This window comes from Lithobates pipiens, unplaced genomic scaffold, assembly GCF_037356315.1.
Source record: "Lithobates pipiens isolate NorthernLeopardFrog02 unplaced genomic scaffold, aLitPip1_a1.2 Scaffold_30, whole genome shotgun sequence".
Taxonomy (NCBI): domain Eukaryota; kingdom Metazoa; phylum Chordata; class Amphibia; order Anura; family Ranidae; genus Lithobates; species Lithobates pipiens.
The window spans coordinates 74,923,656-74,945,104 of NW_027507791.1; the positions used below are offsets into that span (position 1 = coordinate 74,923,656).

At 40.9% G+C, this 21,449-nt stretch overlaps 1 protein-coding gene across 1 annotated transcript in view; it reads right to left on the reverse strand.

Moving 5' to 3' along the window:
• Window positions 1-9,559: 9,559 nt before the first annotated feature.
• The window catches only part of ACTR10 (actin related protein 10), a 30,367-nt gene continuing 18,477 nt past the window's right edge, over window positions 9,560-21,449 (reverse strand). Inside the window, exons 7-13 of the mRNA XM_077464461.1 lie at window positions 20,717-20,796; window positions 18,651-18,686; window positions 18,349-18,428; window positions 17,896-17,969; window positions 14,281-14,362; window positions 12,377-12,578; window positions 9,560-11,385 (exon numbers count right to left, since the gene is read on the reverse strand). Coding sequence (XP_077320587.1) covers window positions 11,204-11,385; window positions 12,377-12,578; window positions 14,281-14,362; window positions 17,896-17,969; window positions 18,349-18,428; window positions 18,651-18,686; window positions 20,717-20,796 — 736 coding nt within the window. The 3' untranslated portion in view covers window positions 9,560-11,203. The remainder of the gene's footprint in view (window positions 11,386-12,376; window positions 12,579-14,280; window positions 14,363-17,895; window positions 17,970-18,348; window positions 18,429-18,650; window positions 18,687-20,716; window positions 20,797-21,449) is intronic.

The following is a 21,449-nucleotide window of genomic DNA, read 5'->3' on the forward strand; positions in this document are numbered from 1 at the left end:
CTCAAAAGTCTATCTTTGTAAAGCCGACAAGACTAAATTCAAATCCCAAGTGTTCAGGGGTCTCCTGACGGGAGGATTAATCAGTGTCACCCCTGAATAAAGTTACAAACCAGAGAGTGAGAAGCAAGAGGCCGTTGAAACAATACCAATAAGGCCTTGATAATACTCAAGGCCAGCTTAATTTCCCATTCCATCTGTAGGAATTCAAGAATCCTACCTATGATATATTTTCTGGGGTGCCAACCCCTGGATTCACACCAGGAGACATATGCCTTCCAAACTCTATAGTATATGACTCTGGAGGCTGGCTTCCTAGCATTAACTAAAGTAGACACTACTGATTGAGACAGCCCAGGGTCCTTTAGATTGTAGGTTTCAATAGCCAAGCCAATAATTTTAGTGTTTGTAAGGTAGGATGGAATACTGGACCTTGCGTGAGAAGGTATGGCCACAGTGGCAGGGTCCCAGTGTCCCCTACCGCCATCTTTATGATCTCAGCAAACCAAGATCTCCTGGGCCACGCTGGGGCCACCAGAATCACCTCCTTCCCTTCCTGCTTGAGCCTGCGAAGGAGGCATGGAAGCAGCAGAACCAGAGGAAACGCATAGATCAGTGAGAACTGATCACATGGAAAGACAAAGGTCGTCTGTTCTGCATGCCAGTGGATCCCTCGTCCATGACACAAAGTTGTCGGCCTTGTTGTTGAATCTGGACGTGAACAGATCCATGTCTGGAACTCCCCATACTTGATATATATCAACAGAAAGATGTCGGGGTGAAGGGACCATTCTCCTGGGAAACAATTGTTGGCGACTCAAGTAGTCTGCCTGACAATTTTCTATCCCTGGAATGAAAATCGCCAATAGGCAAGGAATGTTGCTTTCTGCCCAAGATAGAACATGATTCACCTCTTTTTGGGCTGCATGACTTCTTGTGCCCCCTTGGTGATTGATGTAGGCCACAGCCGTGGCATTGTTGGATTGAATCCGGATGGGACAATTTCGGAATCTGAGCGTCCAGGCCTCTAGGGCCAGGACGTACTGCTTGAATTTCTAGAATATTGATGGGCAAGGTCCTGACTGACTTGGACCACTTCCCGTGGACAGATGCTTCTTCCAGGACTGCTCCCCAGCCTAGAAGGCTGGCATCCATTGTTACCACTTTCCAGGATACTGGTAGAAAGCATTTCCCCTCTTGAAGGTTGCTGGATATCAACCACCAATTGAGGCTCTGACGCACCTCGGGGGATAAGTGCATTGAAAAGTCTAAAGCTTGGACCTTCTTGTTCCACGTCCACAGAATACTGTTTTGCAGCAGTCTGGAATGAAACTGCGCATAAGGAACGGCCTTTTACTTATTTAAATGGGTCCATATGTTATTTTTTACTTTCATCAAAACAAAAAATGCTCTATTATATCTTCAGCAACCCATCCTAACCTCCATATTTCTTTACAGGCGTCTTCGGGAAAACACCTGGGACTGGGCACAGTCTTTGAACAATTTCAACTTCTTGAATTCATAAGGCCAAATTCCACCACAATGTTTTTACTGACATGAGGGACAGACCATCTTCCCATCAAACAAAAACATGATATCTTTGAATTTGCCAGCATGACCAACATGCGCCCTCAGTGGGCAGAAAAGCAAGTCTGGGTTTCCATTTCTATTAAATTTTTTTTTTTTTGTTATGTAATTAAAGCTGGCCATACACTAGGACAGTGATGGCGAACCTTGGCACCCCAGATGTTTTGGAACTACATTTCCCATGATGCTCCACTATGCTGCAGTGTAGTGGAGCAGCATGGGAAATGTAGTTCCAAAACATCTGGGGTGCCAAGGTTCGCCATCACTGCACTAGGAGATTTTGCTGCCTGGCAATCTTTGATTGAAAATATTTGGACCAACAAGGACTGGATGCAGCTACTGTTTGGGTATTCTGAAGGCCATCCCCAGCGGATGTCAGAATACACAAGGAGCAGCAGAATGGATGGGGAAAGCTATTACATTTTATTATGCCTCAGAATTACTCTAGTGATCTCCAAGTTTGCTATTTATGTTGAAGGACTTTTGTTCATGTCAGTTGAGTTTTGCATTCACAAACAAGTCTATAGGAATGTAAAAGCCGTATTAAGCAGGTCAAATGCAGGTAAGAAGGAGGTCAACTGCAGGTCATATACACTTGTCAATGAATTCTGAATCATTTCAGAAATATCTTTAATATTAAACTGATGTCATAGGCACAAGCCCTAAATCTATCTACACAAGCCCTTTGACAACATTTTTTCCTTTTCTAACGGCCTGCTTTTTCCTGGTGGTACAAAACCTTTATTGTATTTGTCCATTGTGGAATTGCGTCCTGCTCAGAGAAGCGTGTAGTCATTTACTGCTTTTCTGTATGAAGTCTAGGCTCTTTACATTAACATCGCCCCTTACCAATGAGATAATCTATTCACTGGATCTCTGACAAAATGAAGTTGACCCAGGAAGTCAGAGGGAAATTTTGTACTTACCATTGTTTCCACTATATATACACACATGGTGCTTGGAAATTAAATGTTGAGTTTTCTGTATAAACCTTATCTATATGTCCTGTCATTCTATTGTCTATTACTAATCTCACCAACACTTTCTTTTTCAGGTGCCTTTCTGACATGAAGTGGAGTTGGCAGGATGCAGAGGCCATCTTTAAAAAGATGAAGGTAAGTCTATTAGTATATAACTAAGGGGGGTATTTATAAAGTGCAGCCATGGGGTTGTGAGGGGAAAAAATAACTCAAGGACAGCTTGGTTATTTGACTGGTGGAACACACATGACCAGCTTTCCTCCAATCATAGAGCAGCTCAATGAGCTACCACAGAGTACACATTGTGACCCCCACATTGTGAATTAGCTGTAAAATGTGGAGCATGGTGTGCATAGCCCTATGGAGTATAATGGAGAGCAGATAGAGACATCTGCCCTCTGGTATAAATATGCCCCTATATTTACTTCTTTCCACAAAAGCTTCTTCTCCAGTTTTTTAATTGTATTTTATTTTGAGGTTTTGCAGATAGAAAACCAGATTGCAGAGGACTTCTTCTACAGCATCAATGGCAATTATGATGACTAGTAAGTTTCCATTATTACTTCTCTTTCTATTGCGTTTCTTTTCTATGGGGTTCAGAATCACAAGAGCTGTAAATGGATGGTGCTGCCTGTTCTGAACATCCTATAAAGTCTATTGCCAGTTTTAGTTGTCTGGTCATTACATTGATATGTTTTACTTCTTTAACTTTCAGAATCTTGGAGGATGCCGAGTGGAATTACAATCAGGCAAGACGTGGCTTTGCATATATGAAGGTAAGAGCATTCAACTAGAACTAGATTTGATTTTTTTCACAATACTTTAAAACCCAGTAAGCCCTGGTTCACACTGATGCGATTTCAATTCATATGCATTCCAAGTGAAAAAACATGACTTTATATGGTGACCGTTCATGTATATGCACTCCAAATGCAATACATTTTTAAAAAGGGTCGTGTGTGTGTGTGGTGCAATTTTCATCTCCATAGAGTGTAATGGAAACTGCATAGAAAACCCATAGGTGTTCAAAGACTAAGCGATTCCAGTGCGATCTCTAGCAGGCTATAGAGTCTGAGTTGATTTTCAGAGAAAGAGAGAATAACTGTATCCAGATCGCACCTGAATCCGCATGAAGTCACATTGAACATTATCCTTGCAATCACACTAAAAATCTCAGGTAAATCGCAAGTAAGTGTGAACCTAGGGTAAGGGTTTGTTCACACAAGTAGTGTTGCCCAACACAGTTTAAATGCAAGCACAAAAAAAATAACCTTGTTTCCTGTTTTTTCAGATCACACTAATGCCCTCCATTGGTTTTCGCAGAAAAAAATTTGCGGAGGTATTCGGCCGCTTTTAACCCCAGCTAGCAACCGAAAAAGGGTTAAAACCACGCGCAAAGCGCTGCTGTAGCAGCGCTTTGCCGGCGGTATAGCCGCGCTGCCTCATTGATTTCAATGGGCAGGAGCGGTGGAGGAGCAGTATACACACCGCTCCAAAGATGCTGCTAGCAGGACTTTTTTTTTAGCGTCTTGCCAGCGCACCGCTCCAGTGTGAAAGCCCCAAGAGACACAGGAGTGTCACTTTCAGGGCGCTTTGCAGGCACTATTTTAGCACTGTAGCGCCTACAAAGTGCCCCAGTGTGAAACACATGCCAGCATGCCCGGTAACAAACATAACTTACACACTTTCTTTTTTATATTTTGCAGGCACACCAGGACTTTCCAGAAGATGCCTTCATTCCTTAGCTCCATAGGAGCATTCAAGTCAAGACTTTGGATGGAAACCACCAAGCCTTTTTACCCTGTTCTGTAGAGAATTTTGATGGAAGCCGACAAAGCATATTGTACCCCGTTCTACAGAAAAACCGCCAAGCTCTGCAATCATAATATATAGATGTGTGTGTGTGGTGTGTTGATCCAGGGAAAATCTGATTGCCTCTCAGGGGATCAGGAAGGAATTTTTTTCCCCTGCTGTAGCAAATTGGAGCATGCTCTGCTGGGGTTTTTTGCCTTCCTCTGGATCAATGGTTTATGATTGAACGGGATGTGTGTGTTGTGATTTGTGTGGTGTGGATGTGGTGTGAGTTGTGTGTGTGGTGTGTAGTGTACTGTCTGGTGTGTGTGTGTGTGTGTGTGTGTGTGGTATGTGTTGTGTGGTGTATTGTGGTGTGTGTGTGTTGTGTGTGTGGAGTGGTGTGTTGTGTGGACTGGCCAGAGAGGGATTACTTTGATGCAGTTGGCCAGCTTAAACATGTATTGCAATGCATGTGAACCATAAATCCCTGTTTGTATGTAAAGTTTGCAAGAATGTATAGCAGTGTGCAGAGGATTGATGCACATGATGGGTTATGCATACAGGATGTGTAAAGATTGTTGGATTTGAACAAAGACATATTTCGATTTCTGTTCTCCAGGAGAAATTAGACTGATATAAACCACCAAACTTGTGTATCTTGTTCTACAGAGAATGGATATTATTCTAATAAAAAACATTTTTGACCATTTATTAAAATGGAGTTATGAGAAAAAACTGGGGGTCCTGGTTATTTCACTTGTCATACACACATGACCAGCTCTCCTCCAATCACAGAGCAAGTCTGTGAGATATCATGCCGCTTTTCGCATGTAGCCGCACACCGATCGTTTACCTGTGGATGTCAGAGTTGGACACAGCTGATTTCATCAAGGCTCGGACATCCGCAGGTAAACACGCGGTGTGCGGCTATATGTGAATAGTGGGGACCGCTCTCAGCCTGTCATTAGTTTAGAGGCTGACCGGCTGCTGCTATTCACATTATCAGGTCATTATAGTGGTAAGAATCTGCCACTGGAACCCACAGAATGCAGATAACCAGCCATGTGAAGGAGGCCTTAAACTCCTCAGATCTCTTATTAACCACTTCAGGTCGGCCCCATTGCAGTTTTACTACAGGGCGGTACCCGCGCCCTGGATCATGTATATATACCTGATCCGGCTCTTCCGGGTAGGGCGTGTGCATTCGCAGCACCTGTGGCTCGCTTCTGCTGTGATTACACAGCAGGATCCCAGTGGCGGGTACCACAGACGCGAAATACAGCGATCGTGCGTTACAGAGGCAGAACGGTGGTCTACCTATGTAAACAAGGCAGATCACCATTCTGTCAGCAGGGAAAGCATGGATCTGGTGTTACTGCAAAGCATGGACATGGATCCATGCCTTCCCCTAGTCCTACACAGTGCACAAACACTGGCTGGGCACATATTTAACCCTTTTATTGCCCCTGATGTTAACACCTTCCCAGCCAGTGTCATTAGTACAGTGACAGTGCATTTTTTTGATCACTATACTAATGTCACTGGTCCCCAAAAAGTGTCCAAAGCATCATAAAGTGTTCAAATTTTCTGCCGCAATATTGTGGTCCCACTGATCACCGTCATTACTAGTAAAAAAAAAAAAAAAAAAAATCTCATAGTTGTTTGTAGATGCTATAACTTTTACACAAAACAATCAATATACACTTATTGGGATTTATTTTACCAAAAATATGTAGCAGAATACATATTGGTCTAAATTTATGAAGAAGTTTGATCTCTCAAATTTATTGGATATGTTTTATATCAGAAAGTAAAAAATATTTTATTTTTTTCAAAATTGTCGATCTCTTTTTGTTTATAGTGCAAAAAATAGCCTGCAGTAAAACAGCGACAAGCCCCACCCTCTGCGTTGCCTGTGGCTCTTCCCACTTTTTAAAAGTAAAGCCTTTCCTGCGCAAGCGGTGGACTACAGGTCCTCGCGGACCTACCGAGAAAACAGCATGGCACGGGTGGGGGGTTTGTGGGTGGGGGCTGCAAGCTACCAAGCGGCACGCTTTTCGCGCTAGTTTTCCTGTTTTTTTTGGGTTTGTTTTAAGAAAAACTCTCAAGAGGGGAGACTGTCAGCACAGGGGGGTAATAAGCGGGGAGAAAACCCCCCACCCTCAAGCTTACCGGAGGTTCTGCTGTCTGACTGGAGGAAGCATTTCAGCTCTCTGACACAGCGCTGTTTCCAGCATGAGGCAGCGAGTGCTCAATGCAGCCCCCAGTGGTGACACATAGGCATCACAACATTTTACAGGAGACATTCATAAGAAATTTAAAAAAATCTTAGAAAACTCCACTTACCTTTCCTGTCGCAGGGTTTTCTGTGGTAAACCATCAGACCCAATCTTCACCCTTCACAGTGGGTTCCGTTAAACCTTCAGGAGCTGGGGATCCTTGAGGAAACCCACAATCCTGGGCTTGCAACAGCACTCCGACACTAAAACTTTATGGCCTTACTACCAAAAAAGTACTGGATCCCGGGGTCCAGCTCACTAAAAAATGAAGCATTCACAGGCAAAACCTTGTTTCTTCAGATACGAGGCCCGGGTACCATTCAATTTGTCTTATTATAAAGTGCAGTGCTAGGATTATACGTGTGATAATCTCAGTACAATCTTACACCAGTGAAAAAAATTATAATGATAAATATATAATCAACTTCAATAGTGAACTTTGTAACTCCTCATAAATCAAATTAAACCATTCAATAAACACTTTGTCAGTAATTTTGACATTTTGATGTCTATGGACTTTAACACGCTCACTTTGGTGGATATATGTATATATTTGGTTATTTATTATATTTTGCACAGTGTTGCTATAATAATATACGATTATTGAATGGTTTAAATTTGATTTATGAGGAGTTACAAAGATCACTATTGAAGTTGATTGTATATTTATCATTATAATTTTTTTCCACTGGTGTAAGATTGTACTGAGATTTCACATGTATAATCCTAGCACCGCACTTTATTTATAATAGTACCGTTTTGTTTGTTGCAGTGAGTCTGCGGTGCTGGCAGCTAATTTTGTTTGTGGATAGCGCGTTTTTTTGATCACTTTATATACCATTCAATTTGTCCACAAGAGACACTTTAAATGGATTCGGTCAGCATGGTTAGCACCAGCAAGGACTGCTCCAGCGGAGCTCAGCACATCTTTACTTGTGACCAACACCTTAGACACTGGTGAAAAAAATTAGGTACTCCTAGTAGTGGGAGGGGTTATATAGGGAAGGCACTTTTGTCTTAGGGCGTGCCAGTGTCCATCACCTGAAGGTGGTGAATAACCCACATTGTAACTACTGTGGCTCTGTGTCCCGTGATGTACGATAAGTAAAATTGGTTTTCATAGTTTCATAGTTTGTAAGGTTGAATAAAGACACCAGTCCATCCCGTTCAACCTGAGTGAGTGTCTACAATTGACCCTATTCCTGTACATTACACACTCACATCAGTCCCTACCCTCACGGAGCCCACAATCCAAGGACCCCATTCATATACTTAGGCCACTGTGCCGTCCAAAAAACGGAGAGCACTAGATCTCGCCATTCTGTTTTTATACATATGTTGACACACTTTCAGAGCTTGTCAACCACTTAGAGGAAGTGTATGGCATTGAGGACTTGTGATACCCCCAGAGGGGAACTACTTTATTTGACTCGCTGGTGAAACGGGTCAAATTGTGAGGTGAGCAGCCTAATACACAGGTGGAGGAGAGCACAAGCACAGTTTATTTGGATCAATTTACACACATGGAGGATTGTTTTTTGTCACTTGTTTTAATCATCCGTTTTTATGGATTGAATATTTTAGTTAATGTCATCATTCTATTGTTTATGCACATTGTATTTTTAGTAGTGCAACACTGTTTATGTATGGATGGCGAGTCCATGTCCGCTTTGCTTTCGAGAGCGCACACAGACACAGCCCCCTGTCCTCTATGGGTGGTCAGATTGAAATGGACTGCAGGTCTGTTTACTCCAGACTGTCATCTGATCCGTTAGATGGAAGGGGAACCCCATCAGTCTGCTTTCAGCAGATCAAATCGGATGTAGGCAGGTGTTTAATGGACACATGTACTTTTACACCTGCTGTTCCATTAGGGGTGTGGCCCTCCAGCTGGGGCCTTTCTCCTCCTTATCCAGGCTGATAGATTGGAGATAAGGTAGAGGCATTGGTTTACATTAACTTACACACAGTAGGAAGGAATGCATGAAACAGAGGAACTGACAGTGATTAGATTTAACTTTAGAGTGCACGGGTAGGGCTGACCCGGGAGAGGCAGGGGGTCTCCTGGGAGTGCAGGGGAGGTTGTATAATATAAATGAGCTGTGTACTGTAAATGGGGGGGCTGTATAATATAAATGTGTTGTGTAATGTAAATGGAGGGGTGGGCTGTATAATATAAATGAGTGTATAAATGATGAAGTAGCGCTAACAAAAAAAAAAAGAAAAAAAAAAAAGTTAAGAGATTGAACTTGTTTTTTTTTTAGTGCTACTTCATCATTTATACACAGATCTATTGGTGCTGGTAACACTATAGAAGTTTACCTGCTTTCTACTATTTAACAAGCACTTTATACCACAATACTATTTTTCTAATTTTTATACATTTTTTTAGGTTATTGGTTGTCAAGCACTTTCTAGATAGCGCATCAGTATTTTATTTTTACAATAAATATAAATGAGCTGTGTAATTGTAAATGGGGGGAGGGGGGGCTGTATAACATGCACGGGCTGTGTAATGTTGTGTAATGTAAATGGGGGGGGGTATAATATAAATGGGCTGTGTAATAAAAAAATTTATGAAAACCATAGACAGTAATCGTGAATCATTAACATCATAATCTTAAATCGACTCATATTGTGAGAGCAGCGAAGATGCAAACCTCCACACGTTCCACAGAGGAGAATAGAGGGGCCGATCAGGTCTGAATGCAAAAACTGACAGGCAGACCCGATTGGTCCACTCGTGTAAAAGGGGCCTAATGCATAGATTATTAAAAGACAACTAAAAGCAAGTAGGTTTCTACATCTATATCTGCCCGAACCCATCACAACCCCTTTTTTAGAGGAGATCCAGTGAAGTGTAATAGGCTGCAATGGTTTTGACACATGTCATTTCAGAAGCACTCACAAAACAAACAAACATTCTATGATGCCATATTGACTGTTTAATGTCCAGGACTCGCTAGCATATACAAGAACAACATTGTTTAAAAAAGTTAAATGGGAAAACAGTGCAAAGACACAACTGTAGTTACCGGAATCTAACCAGAATAAATACAAACATATAGTGCATCCATGCCCAATGGCAGGTTTCACATGTGAGCACTCCGGCCTTTTCTAGCTGTGAAAGATTTAAACCATAAGCTATCTATGCAAATACAATTCCAAAAGCACAAATGGCACATTGTTTGGATAAGATGCCATTTTTAAGTTACTCATATTGTGTGGCTGTTAGTGAATTATTCAGATTGTATTTGAACCATATTGGTCCCAGAAACAAATACTTTGCTTTTGTTGATAAATTAGTCTTATACTTTGAAGGAGTAATAAAAGTCTGTGATACAGATATTCAACATTTCACACTACTCAAGTTCATTCTGGCAGACAATGCTTACACAGCAGGTGCTGCTGAAAAAATTGATCGGGAGTTTTTTCCCCCCCATATGAAGATCTCTAGGGGTTTTGGGACACACATTTTGGATGAAGCGCACAGTTGTGTGAATATCGGGATTTTTTGTGGCTCGAGTTTTTTTTTTTTTTTATGGACATTGGAGTTAACAGATATTTATGGGTTCATAAAAACTGAAGAAGTTGTTTTGCTGTGTAGATCACCTGCATTCTATTATCTTTTTTATTTCATCTATACACACGGTTTAATTAAAGTGAGTATAAAGCTTCTGATTTTTTTTATTAAAATAATAAACGTCATACTTACCTGCTCGGTTCAATGGTTTTGCACAGCAGCAGTCCCTCATCGACCGTACTGGCTCCTCCTCTTCAGTGAGTGCCCAACATAGAAAGCCACTCATGCAGGCTTGATCCCCAGCTGCCCTGTCCACATCTATCGACACAGACAGTGTGGCTCAGCCCTGCTTCACGGTCACAGATTTTAATTGACAGCAGTAGGAGCCAATGGCTTACACTGTTATCAAACTGGCCAGTGAGGAGGGAAAGAGGACCGCTCTCATGCAAAGCACTGGATTGAGAATGGGCTCAAGGGTAAGGGGGGCTGGGGGATCATCTGGTACAAAAGGGGTTTAACTTAATGCATCAAGGTAAAAAAAAAAAAACAAAAAAAAACCCTTAAGGCTTTAGAACCACTTTAAGGTAGCATAGTTTAAGGTGTTATATTTGAGCACTGTATTTTGTTATACACTACAATGTGTGATTTGTGGTGAACAAAGCACAAGAGAACATTCAGAGATGTCCATTATAATTTCAGGGATGTAGCATGTAAAGCTGGAGGGGTGAATTACCTCCACAGTGACCAAAGATAGATCAGTTATCCTAATATTTTATATGCAGTTAGGTAGCTCTTTACTGCAACTCAACAAAGTGACGGATCCCTACTGTGTGACTGGGCAGAATACTTTATATAAAACCACAATCTCACTAGCTGTGAGGGGTACAATAAATAGTAATATATATATATATATATATATATATATATATATATATATATATATATATATATATATATATATATATATATATATATATATATATATATATATATATATATATATAGCAAGCTTAAAATACAATAGAGTTTCCAAGGTCGCAACATCACTTCTCGGTAGAAAAGGCTCTTTTCATCAAAGGGGGTGCTGACTTTCCAACATCAAACATCATTTCAAGAGGAGGGTTGTTTAAACAGCACCAGTCGGGTATACGACCAGTCTGGTTATAATATTCTTTAGATACAGAGCGACTGCCGAGGATATCTTGTAAAGCCCCAAATATTGCTCCTATGTGGAAAGGACAAAAAATAATGTATCAAAATAGATTTCTGATGTGACATAGATAATTTTCTTATAGTCCGTGCCGTCATAATACACACTGTATTTTATTAAAACACCAGAAACATTTGCTTGGCTCAATGAACATAAGTGCAGGTTTAAAAATGGGAGTGCTCCTTGAGCCCTGACCAGAAAAGGTGTATCAACATACATCATGGATAATGTTCTTCCACAGTCAGATCAAATGTGTTGGTAGGGTTAAAATGAAGCTTCTCTCTTAAAGCGGAACTGAAAGCATCTTACAACAGACTGTGAACAGACAGACTATTATTACAGAGGAGTCTTGCAATGTCTCTTCTGCGATAAAATGCAGCTACTTGCCTACCTCGCAGTCTTCTGCGGCATGGAACCTGAGCTGTGCGCAGCTCACCTTACATTGCTGGCACAGTCCCTATGTGTTGGTAATCGGGATGACTGACCTCTGCACACACACAGGTGTTACGTCATGCTGTGCTGTCCAGGGAGAAGATGCCGGCGAGAAGGCACTTCTCTTCTCCACTTTAAAATGAATGGCAAAGGAAAATGGCCACTCAACTCTCCTGCACGGTTTGCCGCTGTGAATGAAGAGAAATACCCACAACTTCCACACATTTTTTTTTTTTGGGGGGGGGGGGGGTATAAACCGTTTTTTTTTTTTTTAAAGAACATTGATACGTTTTGACACATAAGGAGGCAAGAGGTGATATCTCCTCTTAGACAACCGTCACCAGAACATTTGGAATTCCCCTCACCTCCTGTGACAACATTTAATCACTTTCTGTACTACAGACAATGGTCACCAGAACAAATAGAGTAGTGAAGCTCCCCAGTGTGGACACCAGGTATGAGCAGCAGCAATAAAAACCTGGCAGAGGTTCTAATTCTTCTCTACTAAATCCCCCAAAAAATAAATAAAAAATGGCTTTAACACTTTAGGTTTACAATACTTAGTCTGCATTACCTCCAAGCCAGGAGACACAGTTTGGCTTTGCAGGAGGAGTGTGAACCTTGAATGTCTTAGATGCAAGAATTTCCTTATATTTTGGTTTTTCCACCAAGTAACGAATCTCCGCCATTAACCGATGAAGAAATCCTGGCAGCATGGCCGTGCCACCCATAACCACAATGTTTTCTGCAAGTTGTTTCCTGGTGTCTATTGGACACTGTATGACAGAGAGAGGAAACAGATATCAGTGGTAAATGAAGGGGGATCCAACTGGGAGTTTAAATAGTTCTCAATGCAATGTCACAGATATCCAATCATGAAAAAAAGAAAACAAGGAAATTGTTACTGAACTTAATGTCTCACAAATTCCAGCTACAGTATCTCTCAGATGACCTAACAAGGGTTGTTCATCTTCTGTAAAAAGAAATGCACATAAGTAGGCTTCTTCCTTAGAATATTGATTGAACTGAAACCTATTCTAGTGGCTCACCCCACTTACTTCTGAGGAGTAGAAAATGTTACTGAACCTACACTTGGAACAAACTAACATCAATACTGCTACTCATATAGATGTCTGCCAGTGGCCATTGAGCCTTGGAACATACTGTGGAGCTCCACCAAGCAGTCATATATAAAGTTCTAATACCTAAAAAGGTAATGCCACCCTCAATTCCTACTTTTCTGATGAACCTCTGCACTGTGGTAGACTTGTCAGGGTTGGGCGAGAGGGGCCCTCATGAAACGCCAACCAAATGGGTTTGGCTCCCAAAAATCTGAAGAGGGCCAGTAACTAATCTGGGGAGTGAAGTTGGCAGGATGCCCGCTCCTTGGGCACCAAAATATGAAAGGGATGGCCCAAGTATAGCGTGCTCCATATTCCCTAATGAGATCAAGCAGGGGATTCACAGGCCATTGCACGATGAGGGTAACCTTGTAGAGATCAGGCAGGAAGAGCATGCCATCAAACTCAACTGGACCAGAGCTCCACGCCGGTTGCATTATGTCCACCTCTGCTAAATACAAGTTAATTTAGTTGGGCGTTGGCTGAGGCATACAACAGAAGTAAGGGTCTATGTCAATTGGAAAATGCAGTAAATGCTTTTGACATCAGTTTGAGATGCTTAAGAGGTCATTCAGCATTCACTGACCTGTTTCAAGTGGATTTACATTTCCACAGACTCTTATGAGAAGAGAAGCAGTTGTAAAGCAACACTGGCTTTCATAAAATTGAAGCCATTGCTAAACTCTCTTCTTGAGAGTACTAGCTGCTTGGCTATCATGCTGACTCTGGCTTTAATACTCTGAGATCCTCACCTGCATTACATATGCAAATTTCTTTTTTTTTTTTCTCTATAATTTTCCTCTTCTTCATACTTTTTGAAGTTCAGAAATTCAAGAGATAAATGAAGCTAATGGGTAAGTAGAACATACTTTTGTAGATGGAAATTGGCAGGGATTTTAACATGACAGGTTTACTCTAAAGCTGGCCATAGATGGTTTGAATCGAATCATCAATGGGCAAGGCTGAATGTACCAAGTTGATCAATCGATCAACGTGGGTACAATCAGCCTGCCAGATTTTGCATGCAATTATCACTAGTGGCTGGTATAGCCACTATCAATAATCACCGTCTTATACAATGGATCGGCTGGAGGGATTCTCCTTTCAACACAATCTGTGTTGATGGGGAAATCAAGTAAATTTCTTTTATGCAGGAACGAAATTCACTCCGTCTATGATCTACTGAAGTCTTACTTTCAGATTTTACATAACTAGCTACTTTTGTCCTTTAAGCATTATTTAAAAAGTTCTACATTTTTGCTTAACTGTGAGAGCATTTCATTCAGATCCACTTAACGGCTACACCACTGAAATGAAGACAAACTTTATATTAACAAATTGATTATTCAGCTGTTACCTGCACAAGTGAGTCTAGGATCAATGTGGCAACAGACTTCTCTTCATTGTCCTGCTCGAAAAGCAGCTCCACAACAGAATCCCTAAAAAAGGTAAAAGCAGAGTTCACACACTTTTGGCACATAAAAAACAAAGAATCAGAACCTATGTAGGGTATTTACTGCTATCTAGGACTTTGACAGCAAAAAAAAGAAATAAATGACTTGGGTCAAATTGAAGGTTCATTCGATTGCAGAGGTCTTGAATTCAAATTCATAGAGGTTCAGTCCGTGAAATGTTCTTCTGGCAGAGGTCCTAATCTCATGTTTGAGCTATAACACATCACAGCCCCACTTTACATCAGTGTCTTTAGCTTACCTTCATATCATATCCTCCTTTACACCACAATAAAAAGGAATGCCTGATGAAGGAGCACTCATGCTCCGAACGCAAGCTCTGTAGCTACGCACCCCGATCTCAAGCGGCTGACGTTCTCCACCTGCTGACATGCTCATTGTAGGACATAAACACCCCGGAGCAATGGACGCCACCGAGGTCTAATACCCTACTACAGCCCAGCAAGACACACCGGATGATAGCTGAGGATGGCCACAGAGATCTATTATGCCTGTTTTTATCTACTCAGATGTGAGTGCAGATCTTTTAAATTATAAATAAAGCCATATTTTAATAGACATACTACTCTCAGAGCGGCACTGCACTACCTCTCTTTTCTTCTTTATGCCACAGTCTCCTCAGACCTCCTTCACATCAAAGTCCCCCTATTTAAATTACGGTCCTCAGCCCTCCTTTTACATCATAGTCCCATCTTTTCATCAGTGTCCTATGCGACCCACCCTCCCATTCACATCATAGCCCCTTCTTGAAATAGGCGTCTTCACCCCCCTTCACATCACAGTCCCCCCTATTTAAATCACTGTCCTTAGCCCTCCTTCCACATCATAGCTCCTCGTTTAATCAGGGTTCTCAGCATCCCCCATTCACATTGTAGGTCCCTTCTTGAAATCAGTGTCCACAGCTCCCTCTCACATCACAATCCACTCCCTTTACATCAGTGTCCGCAGTCCCGCGTTCCTGTGCGATTCAGTGCAGTGCCATTTTCACAAGTCGCAGTGGATTGCACAAAGTGCATGCACTACTTTTCAAAAATGCACTGCACCAGATCGCATGGTACTGCAGTACCATGTGATCTGGTGCAGGCAAATGTACTGCATTTGTCATCTGTGTTTGGGGTATCATTAGGAATATATGGACACCTGTAACAGAATGCACATCCAGATCGTTCTGGTGTGAATAAGCCCTTGCATTACAGACCCCCTTCACATCACAGTCCCCCCTTTACAGTAGTCCCACAGTGTCCTCAGTTCCTTTCACATCACAGCCCCCCCCCTATGCAGTAATTCCCCCCTACTCTTCCCTTACATCACAGTTTCCCTTTCAATGGCACTCTCCCCCGCACAATCCTACCTTAACACAGCAGGGTAGAGGCACTTATCAACCTAAACGTCCTTTCCTGGGTCTCCTGCCTGCTTGTCGCAGTCATTCACACAGCAGGGAAGGGGGTAGAAGGTGCTGTAGATCTGGAAGAGGGTGGGAACTGCCCATCTTATTATGTTAACAAGTGGATTATTGCCCACTTGTTATCTGAAAAGGTTTCCCCTCTTTGCCCAGATCTGCAGCACCTCCCACCACCCTGCTGAGGAGGACAGTGGGAGTTGGGTGGAAGAGGACATCCAGCTGCTAATTGGCATGGCTTGTGGTCCAGACAGGACTGTAACTCAGTCCAGGTCCAGACCATGGTCCAATATTTAGTGATACCTGCTCTATTTAAAGCATCCTCCTTCGCCCCCCAAAAAAGTAAAAATCGCCTACAAAGTAAAAAAAAAAAAAAATCAAAGTGTTTTTGGATCCTGTTTCTTTAAAGTATGTTATACAGCACAGTGCTTGTGCTATGTAATTTGGTCCACTGTATCACCTGAAATATCTGGCTGATCCTGCCTGGTTTTGCCCTCCCCTTGTAAACTGACCATGGTTTATAATGGCTGCTGAGCCCCAACACCGTGGTCAGTTAATGTGTCTCGGTCATCCGTTTCTATCTGAAGCTCTGTTTCTCCATCTGTCCTCCTCCCCCCTCCCCTTCCTGCCTGTCAGCTCTCACTAGTGCTGCTCTGCTTCTCTACCCGCTACTAAAAAACAATGTTATGTTTATACCATCCCAATTGTTAGATAACAACATGTGTCCTAGTGTCTGTGCTTTATATAAAGAAAAAAAAAAAAGCCAATTCCTATCTGATTTTACAGCGACTCCCAGCGCTCACGTGACTCTTCGGCTCTCCCCTCTCTGGCTGACATAAGCGGGAGTTACATAGTTAGTCAGGTTGAAAAAAGACACAAGTCCATCCAGTTCAACCTTAAAAACAATAAATAAAAAATATCGTACCATCCAATGTACCCAATTTTATGCCCACAGTTGATCCAGAGGAAGGCAAAAAAAAAGTCACTGCAGCGCATGCTCCAATTTGCTACAGCAGGGGAAAAAAATTCCTTCTTGATCCCCCAAGAGGCAATCGGATTCTCCCTGGATCAACTTTACCTATAAATGTTAGTACCCAGTTATATTATGTACATTCAGGAAAATATCCAGGCCTTTCTTAAAGCAATCTACTGAGCAGGCCATAACCACCTCTGGCGGGAGTCTATTCCACATTTTCACAGTTCTTACTGTGAAGAAACCTTTCCGTATTTCTTGGACCCTCCCACTGGAGCTGTTATCTAACAATGTGGATGGTATAAACATAAAATAGTGGCTTAACAACCACTTTAAGGGAAAAAAAAAAATGGTAAGGTGCAGCGACATCACCATCACTTTCCAGAAGGGTTGGAAGCAGGGACTGAACTAAGCAATTTGTTTTTCTTTATGTGCAAAGTAGATTTATTAAATTTCTTTATATGCGGTTTTAGAGGTTTTAATGCTTGAGCAGAGAGTCAGCTTTCGTAACTTTCGTAACGTTAGCTTTCAAACCTGATTAAAGGAACTTGGAGGCCGTTGAATTATTTTGTGCCTACCTCAACAAACTCCCCACCGCCCAAGTGAACTTCCGCATACCTCGCTCTACCCAGGGAGAGAGATGACCGGATGTCCTTTCCGCCTTACCCCCCCCCCCCGTTCCTCCTTGTTGGTCCTTCGCCTCATTTCTTTGGTGTCCCTTCCCTGGTCCTGTTGGCCCTCCCTTAGCGCCACTTTCTTTGTCTTTCCTCAAAATTTCAGATTACTAGATAAGTGGAACCCTCTTGATAACTCAAGGTCTTCCATCTCTTGGCACGCATGACCCCGCCATGAGTGCCTTTTTTGTTTTACTGACAATATTTTGAAGCTTGCTTCCCTGAAATATGGGTGAGCAGAACTATATATGCTTCAGTCGTGGTATTGGATTGTGCTATTGAATACTTTCTCTGGGATTTTTGTCTTGGTGCTCTTCGTTAGCTGTTTATATGTTGGAGTTTCTATTAACAATGTACTCAGATGCATTTCTCTAATATCTGTGTTCTCTATGAGTCTTTATACAAATAAAGGATTTACAAAAAAAAAAAACAAAAAAAAAAAAAAAACACAAACCTGATTGCTCCCTTGACGTGTAAAATCTTTTGTCCATCTAGTGGGTAGTCAACATCGGGAGGTGGAGCAGGGCGCTGAAAAACATTAAAACAAGCAATCAGGAACACAGACACTTACAATTCATTGTGAATAAAATCCACAAAGATTTAGGCTGCATTCACACCTGAGCATAGCGTTTTCAAGCGTTTTTTTGCTGCATTTTTTACCGCGATTTGCGGCATTTTTTTACCGCAAATTTTACAGAATTTGTGCAGGGCAAAAGGTCACCAATGTTAAAAGAAGAAAAAACGCCCAAATCAGCCCGATTCAGGCGACTTGGAGTGGAGATGTGAACCATCTCCATTGAGAATAATGGATTTTTTCCCCTCCAGCGTTTTGTAGCTTCAGGCGTCAAGCTACAAAACGCTCAGGTGTGAATGGGGTCTGAGAGACACACAGGCAGAGATTTCCTACCTCTGAGCTGCCATCGATGTTAAACTTGGCAGCCTGGATTTTTAGCCCTCTCTGCAGGTCGCTTACAAAGCAAACACGCACTGCAACAAAATGTATGAAATCAAAGCCATGAAAAACATATTCATTTTTAGAATGTACAACAAGGGATGTTAGTATCTTTCAATTCCAGCTGCAAGGTATGGTGTAGGTAGTAGTTAGTAGTAGTTACCCCTCCTGTATCACTACATGAAGGGGTCTCAAGCAGACAAGCTGTTTTCAGTTAGACTGAAAATCCCATTTCAGGGCATATAAGATAAGAATACCTTTAATGTCTTCCACTATTTCTTCTGGTACACTGCCTGGAAACATAAAACATAAGGACTTTGTCAATAAAACAAAACATTTTCAAAAAGGTTGACTTATGCCAGGGCTTGACAAATCTGTTTTAAATCTAGGAGCCAGCTAAAAAAAAGTCAGGATCTAGTTTTTTTTTTTAAAACTAACAACGCCTATAGGTAGAACATGTAACATTTTCCCGAAGGTAAACTTATCCTTTAACCCTTTTGGCTGCCAGATCCGTTTTTGCATTATTTGCACACATTTAAAAAACTATTTTAGGCCTGCAGATTACATAAAAACCTCAAACATATATTTTCTGAAAGTAGATGCCCTAGAGAATAAATATCGGTAGTTCCAATTTTTCATGTCACACAATATTACTGCAAAAGGTCTAGTAAACACATAATTTCATAAAAAAATTAAAAAAATAAAAATAAAAAAACACATTAAATATTTTTTTTTTTTGAGGGTACAAACACACAAATTATATTTTTTTTTTCTGTAAAATATGAATGGCAAGGTTATAGGGGACGAAAAATATATAAATTGGTATTTTTCCACACTTAGGTGTAGGCTGGGCTGCTGCCTCCCCTAGGGGGCTCCAAATTTGGGGCACCAGTAGTGTTAAAAAAATATTTTGTGTGTGTGTGTGTATATATTATATATATATTAGTGATATAGTGGGCGGCGCTGCCCATCATCTGAAGGGTGAACCTCCTGGTGAGTCACACTTCTCAAGTGAAAGTGCTGTTACTACCCCATGCAATGGGATAAATCAGTGTGGGAATATGAAACCATGTGAAAAAAGGTGTTCTCACCCTATAATCTTATAGATATAAAAATTGTGTATAGTGTTCTAGTGAACGTTTGGTCACAGGAAGGTATACAGTATATTCCAAACACACAGTACCATGAAATTATAATACAATATAAAATCTGTTATTCATCAAAAAAGCCCATCACAAGAATCCATCAATATAATTTATCACAAGAAAAAAAAAAATATATAAGATGAAAAATATATATACATAAATATATTTTATATTATAAAGTGCAGTGTTTTAATGAAAAAAAACAACAAAAGCAGAAAAAAAATCCCAGGTGACTTATATCCAAAATGGCTTGCGCATATGCTTAATACACAGATACTTGCACCCCTACAGGGGTAAAAAGAATATAGTGGGTGTACTGGCACTATCCAGAGCGATCACCTCCTCGGCACATCAAACCTTGAAGTAACCAGATTTTTATGTTTAGGGTAAAGCGATTTTTTTATATTATTATATATATATATATATATATATATATATATATATATATATATATATATATATATATATATATATACATATATACATATATACATATATACATATATACATATATACACACACACACACACTCCTGTGACCAAACATTCACTAGAACACTATACACAATTTTTATCTCTATAAGATTATACAATGATTTATCACTTTGCCTAGCGTAGTAACAGCACTTTCACCTGAGAAGTGCGACTCACCAGGAGGTTCACCCTTCAGGTGACGGGCAGCGCCACCCACTCCTTTTTATATATATATATATATATTATATATATATATATATATATATATATATATATATATATATATATATATATTTATTTATTTTTTGTTAAAAGTGCCCTATGCAATGATTTTTTTTGGCGACAGGTTCTTTTTAGACATGCAGGGTCTCCCCTGTGTTAAACTGAATGAAAAGAAATGCACATCGCATTACATTCTCTCCTGGCCTTGATGGGCAGGGAAACTGTCAGCAGGGACCTGGAAGTGACAACATACACATTACTTCCAAGAAGCGTGTCCTCTCTCCTTCCTCCCTTCTACCCAGCAGCACCTGCTATGCTGGTTCTGGGCCCAGATGGGCAAGCAGAGCCCAGGATACATAGCGAGGGGGGGTAGCACATGGCTGGCAACCTAGGCGCCAGGATGCAATTTCTCATCGCCATGGCGACCTGGCACCTGGGATTTGTCAAGCCCCGACTTATGCTATGAAATTAAAATGGTCTTACTCATTACAGATGGGAGGCTCTGATCCTTGGCTGTCCCTGTGTCTGCCGTGCATTGTTCCAACAGCTGTGCTTCCAGCTCTCTGTCCAAAAAACAAACAAACCGTGGCTTTAGATACACTTAAAGCATAGGAACAGGTGGCAATAAACATCATGAATATCACTGTCTTGCTCTTATCTGTACGATTTCTTATCGATGAACATTAACTTTATAGATATGAAATAATTAGCTTGGACAAAATTACATACCTCTTTCCCTACACCGACACACCATAAGAGAAGGTTAACCAATAAAAAAAAAAAATCAAAAAAAAAAATCACTATTTCAGAATGCAATTCCTACTCCTTACTTCCCGTCCCTCAAGTTCTAAATAATGAGTAGACCAAAACATCATCCCATCTGATACTGACACAGATCTATCAATTAATAAGTTACATGTCACGTTTTAGATTTAATCTTGTTTTATTTAGTTTAAGAAAGTACAAAAAGAACATCGTACACGAGACCATAGACTTAAGTAGGTTCATGTAAACAGAGACATACCAATGCAAGAAAATTGTGTACAATTAGGCAACTGACAACAGCATAGGTAAAAAAAAAAAATATATATATTTGAAAAGAACAAAAAAAAAAAAAAAAAAAGGAGAGGAACAACATTCCATAACGCAAGGCTTAAAAATATATTCACACTAGGTAATTAAAAGAATTTGAACCTGGTGGGCGATAGCAGGGCTC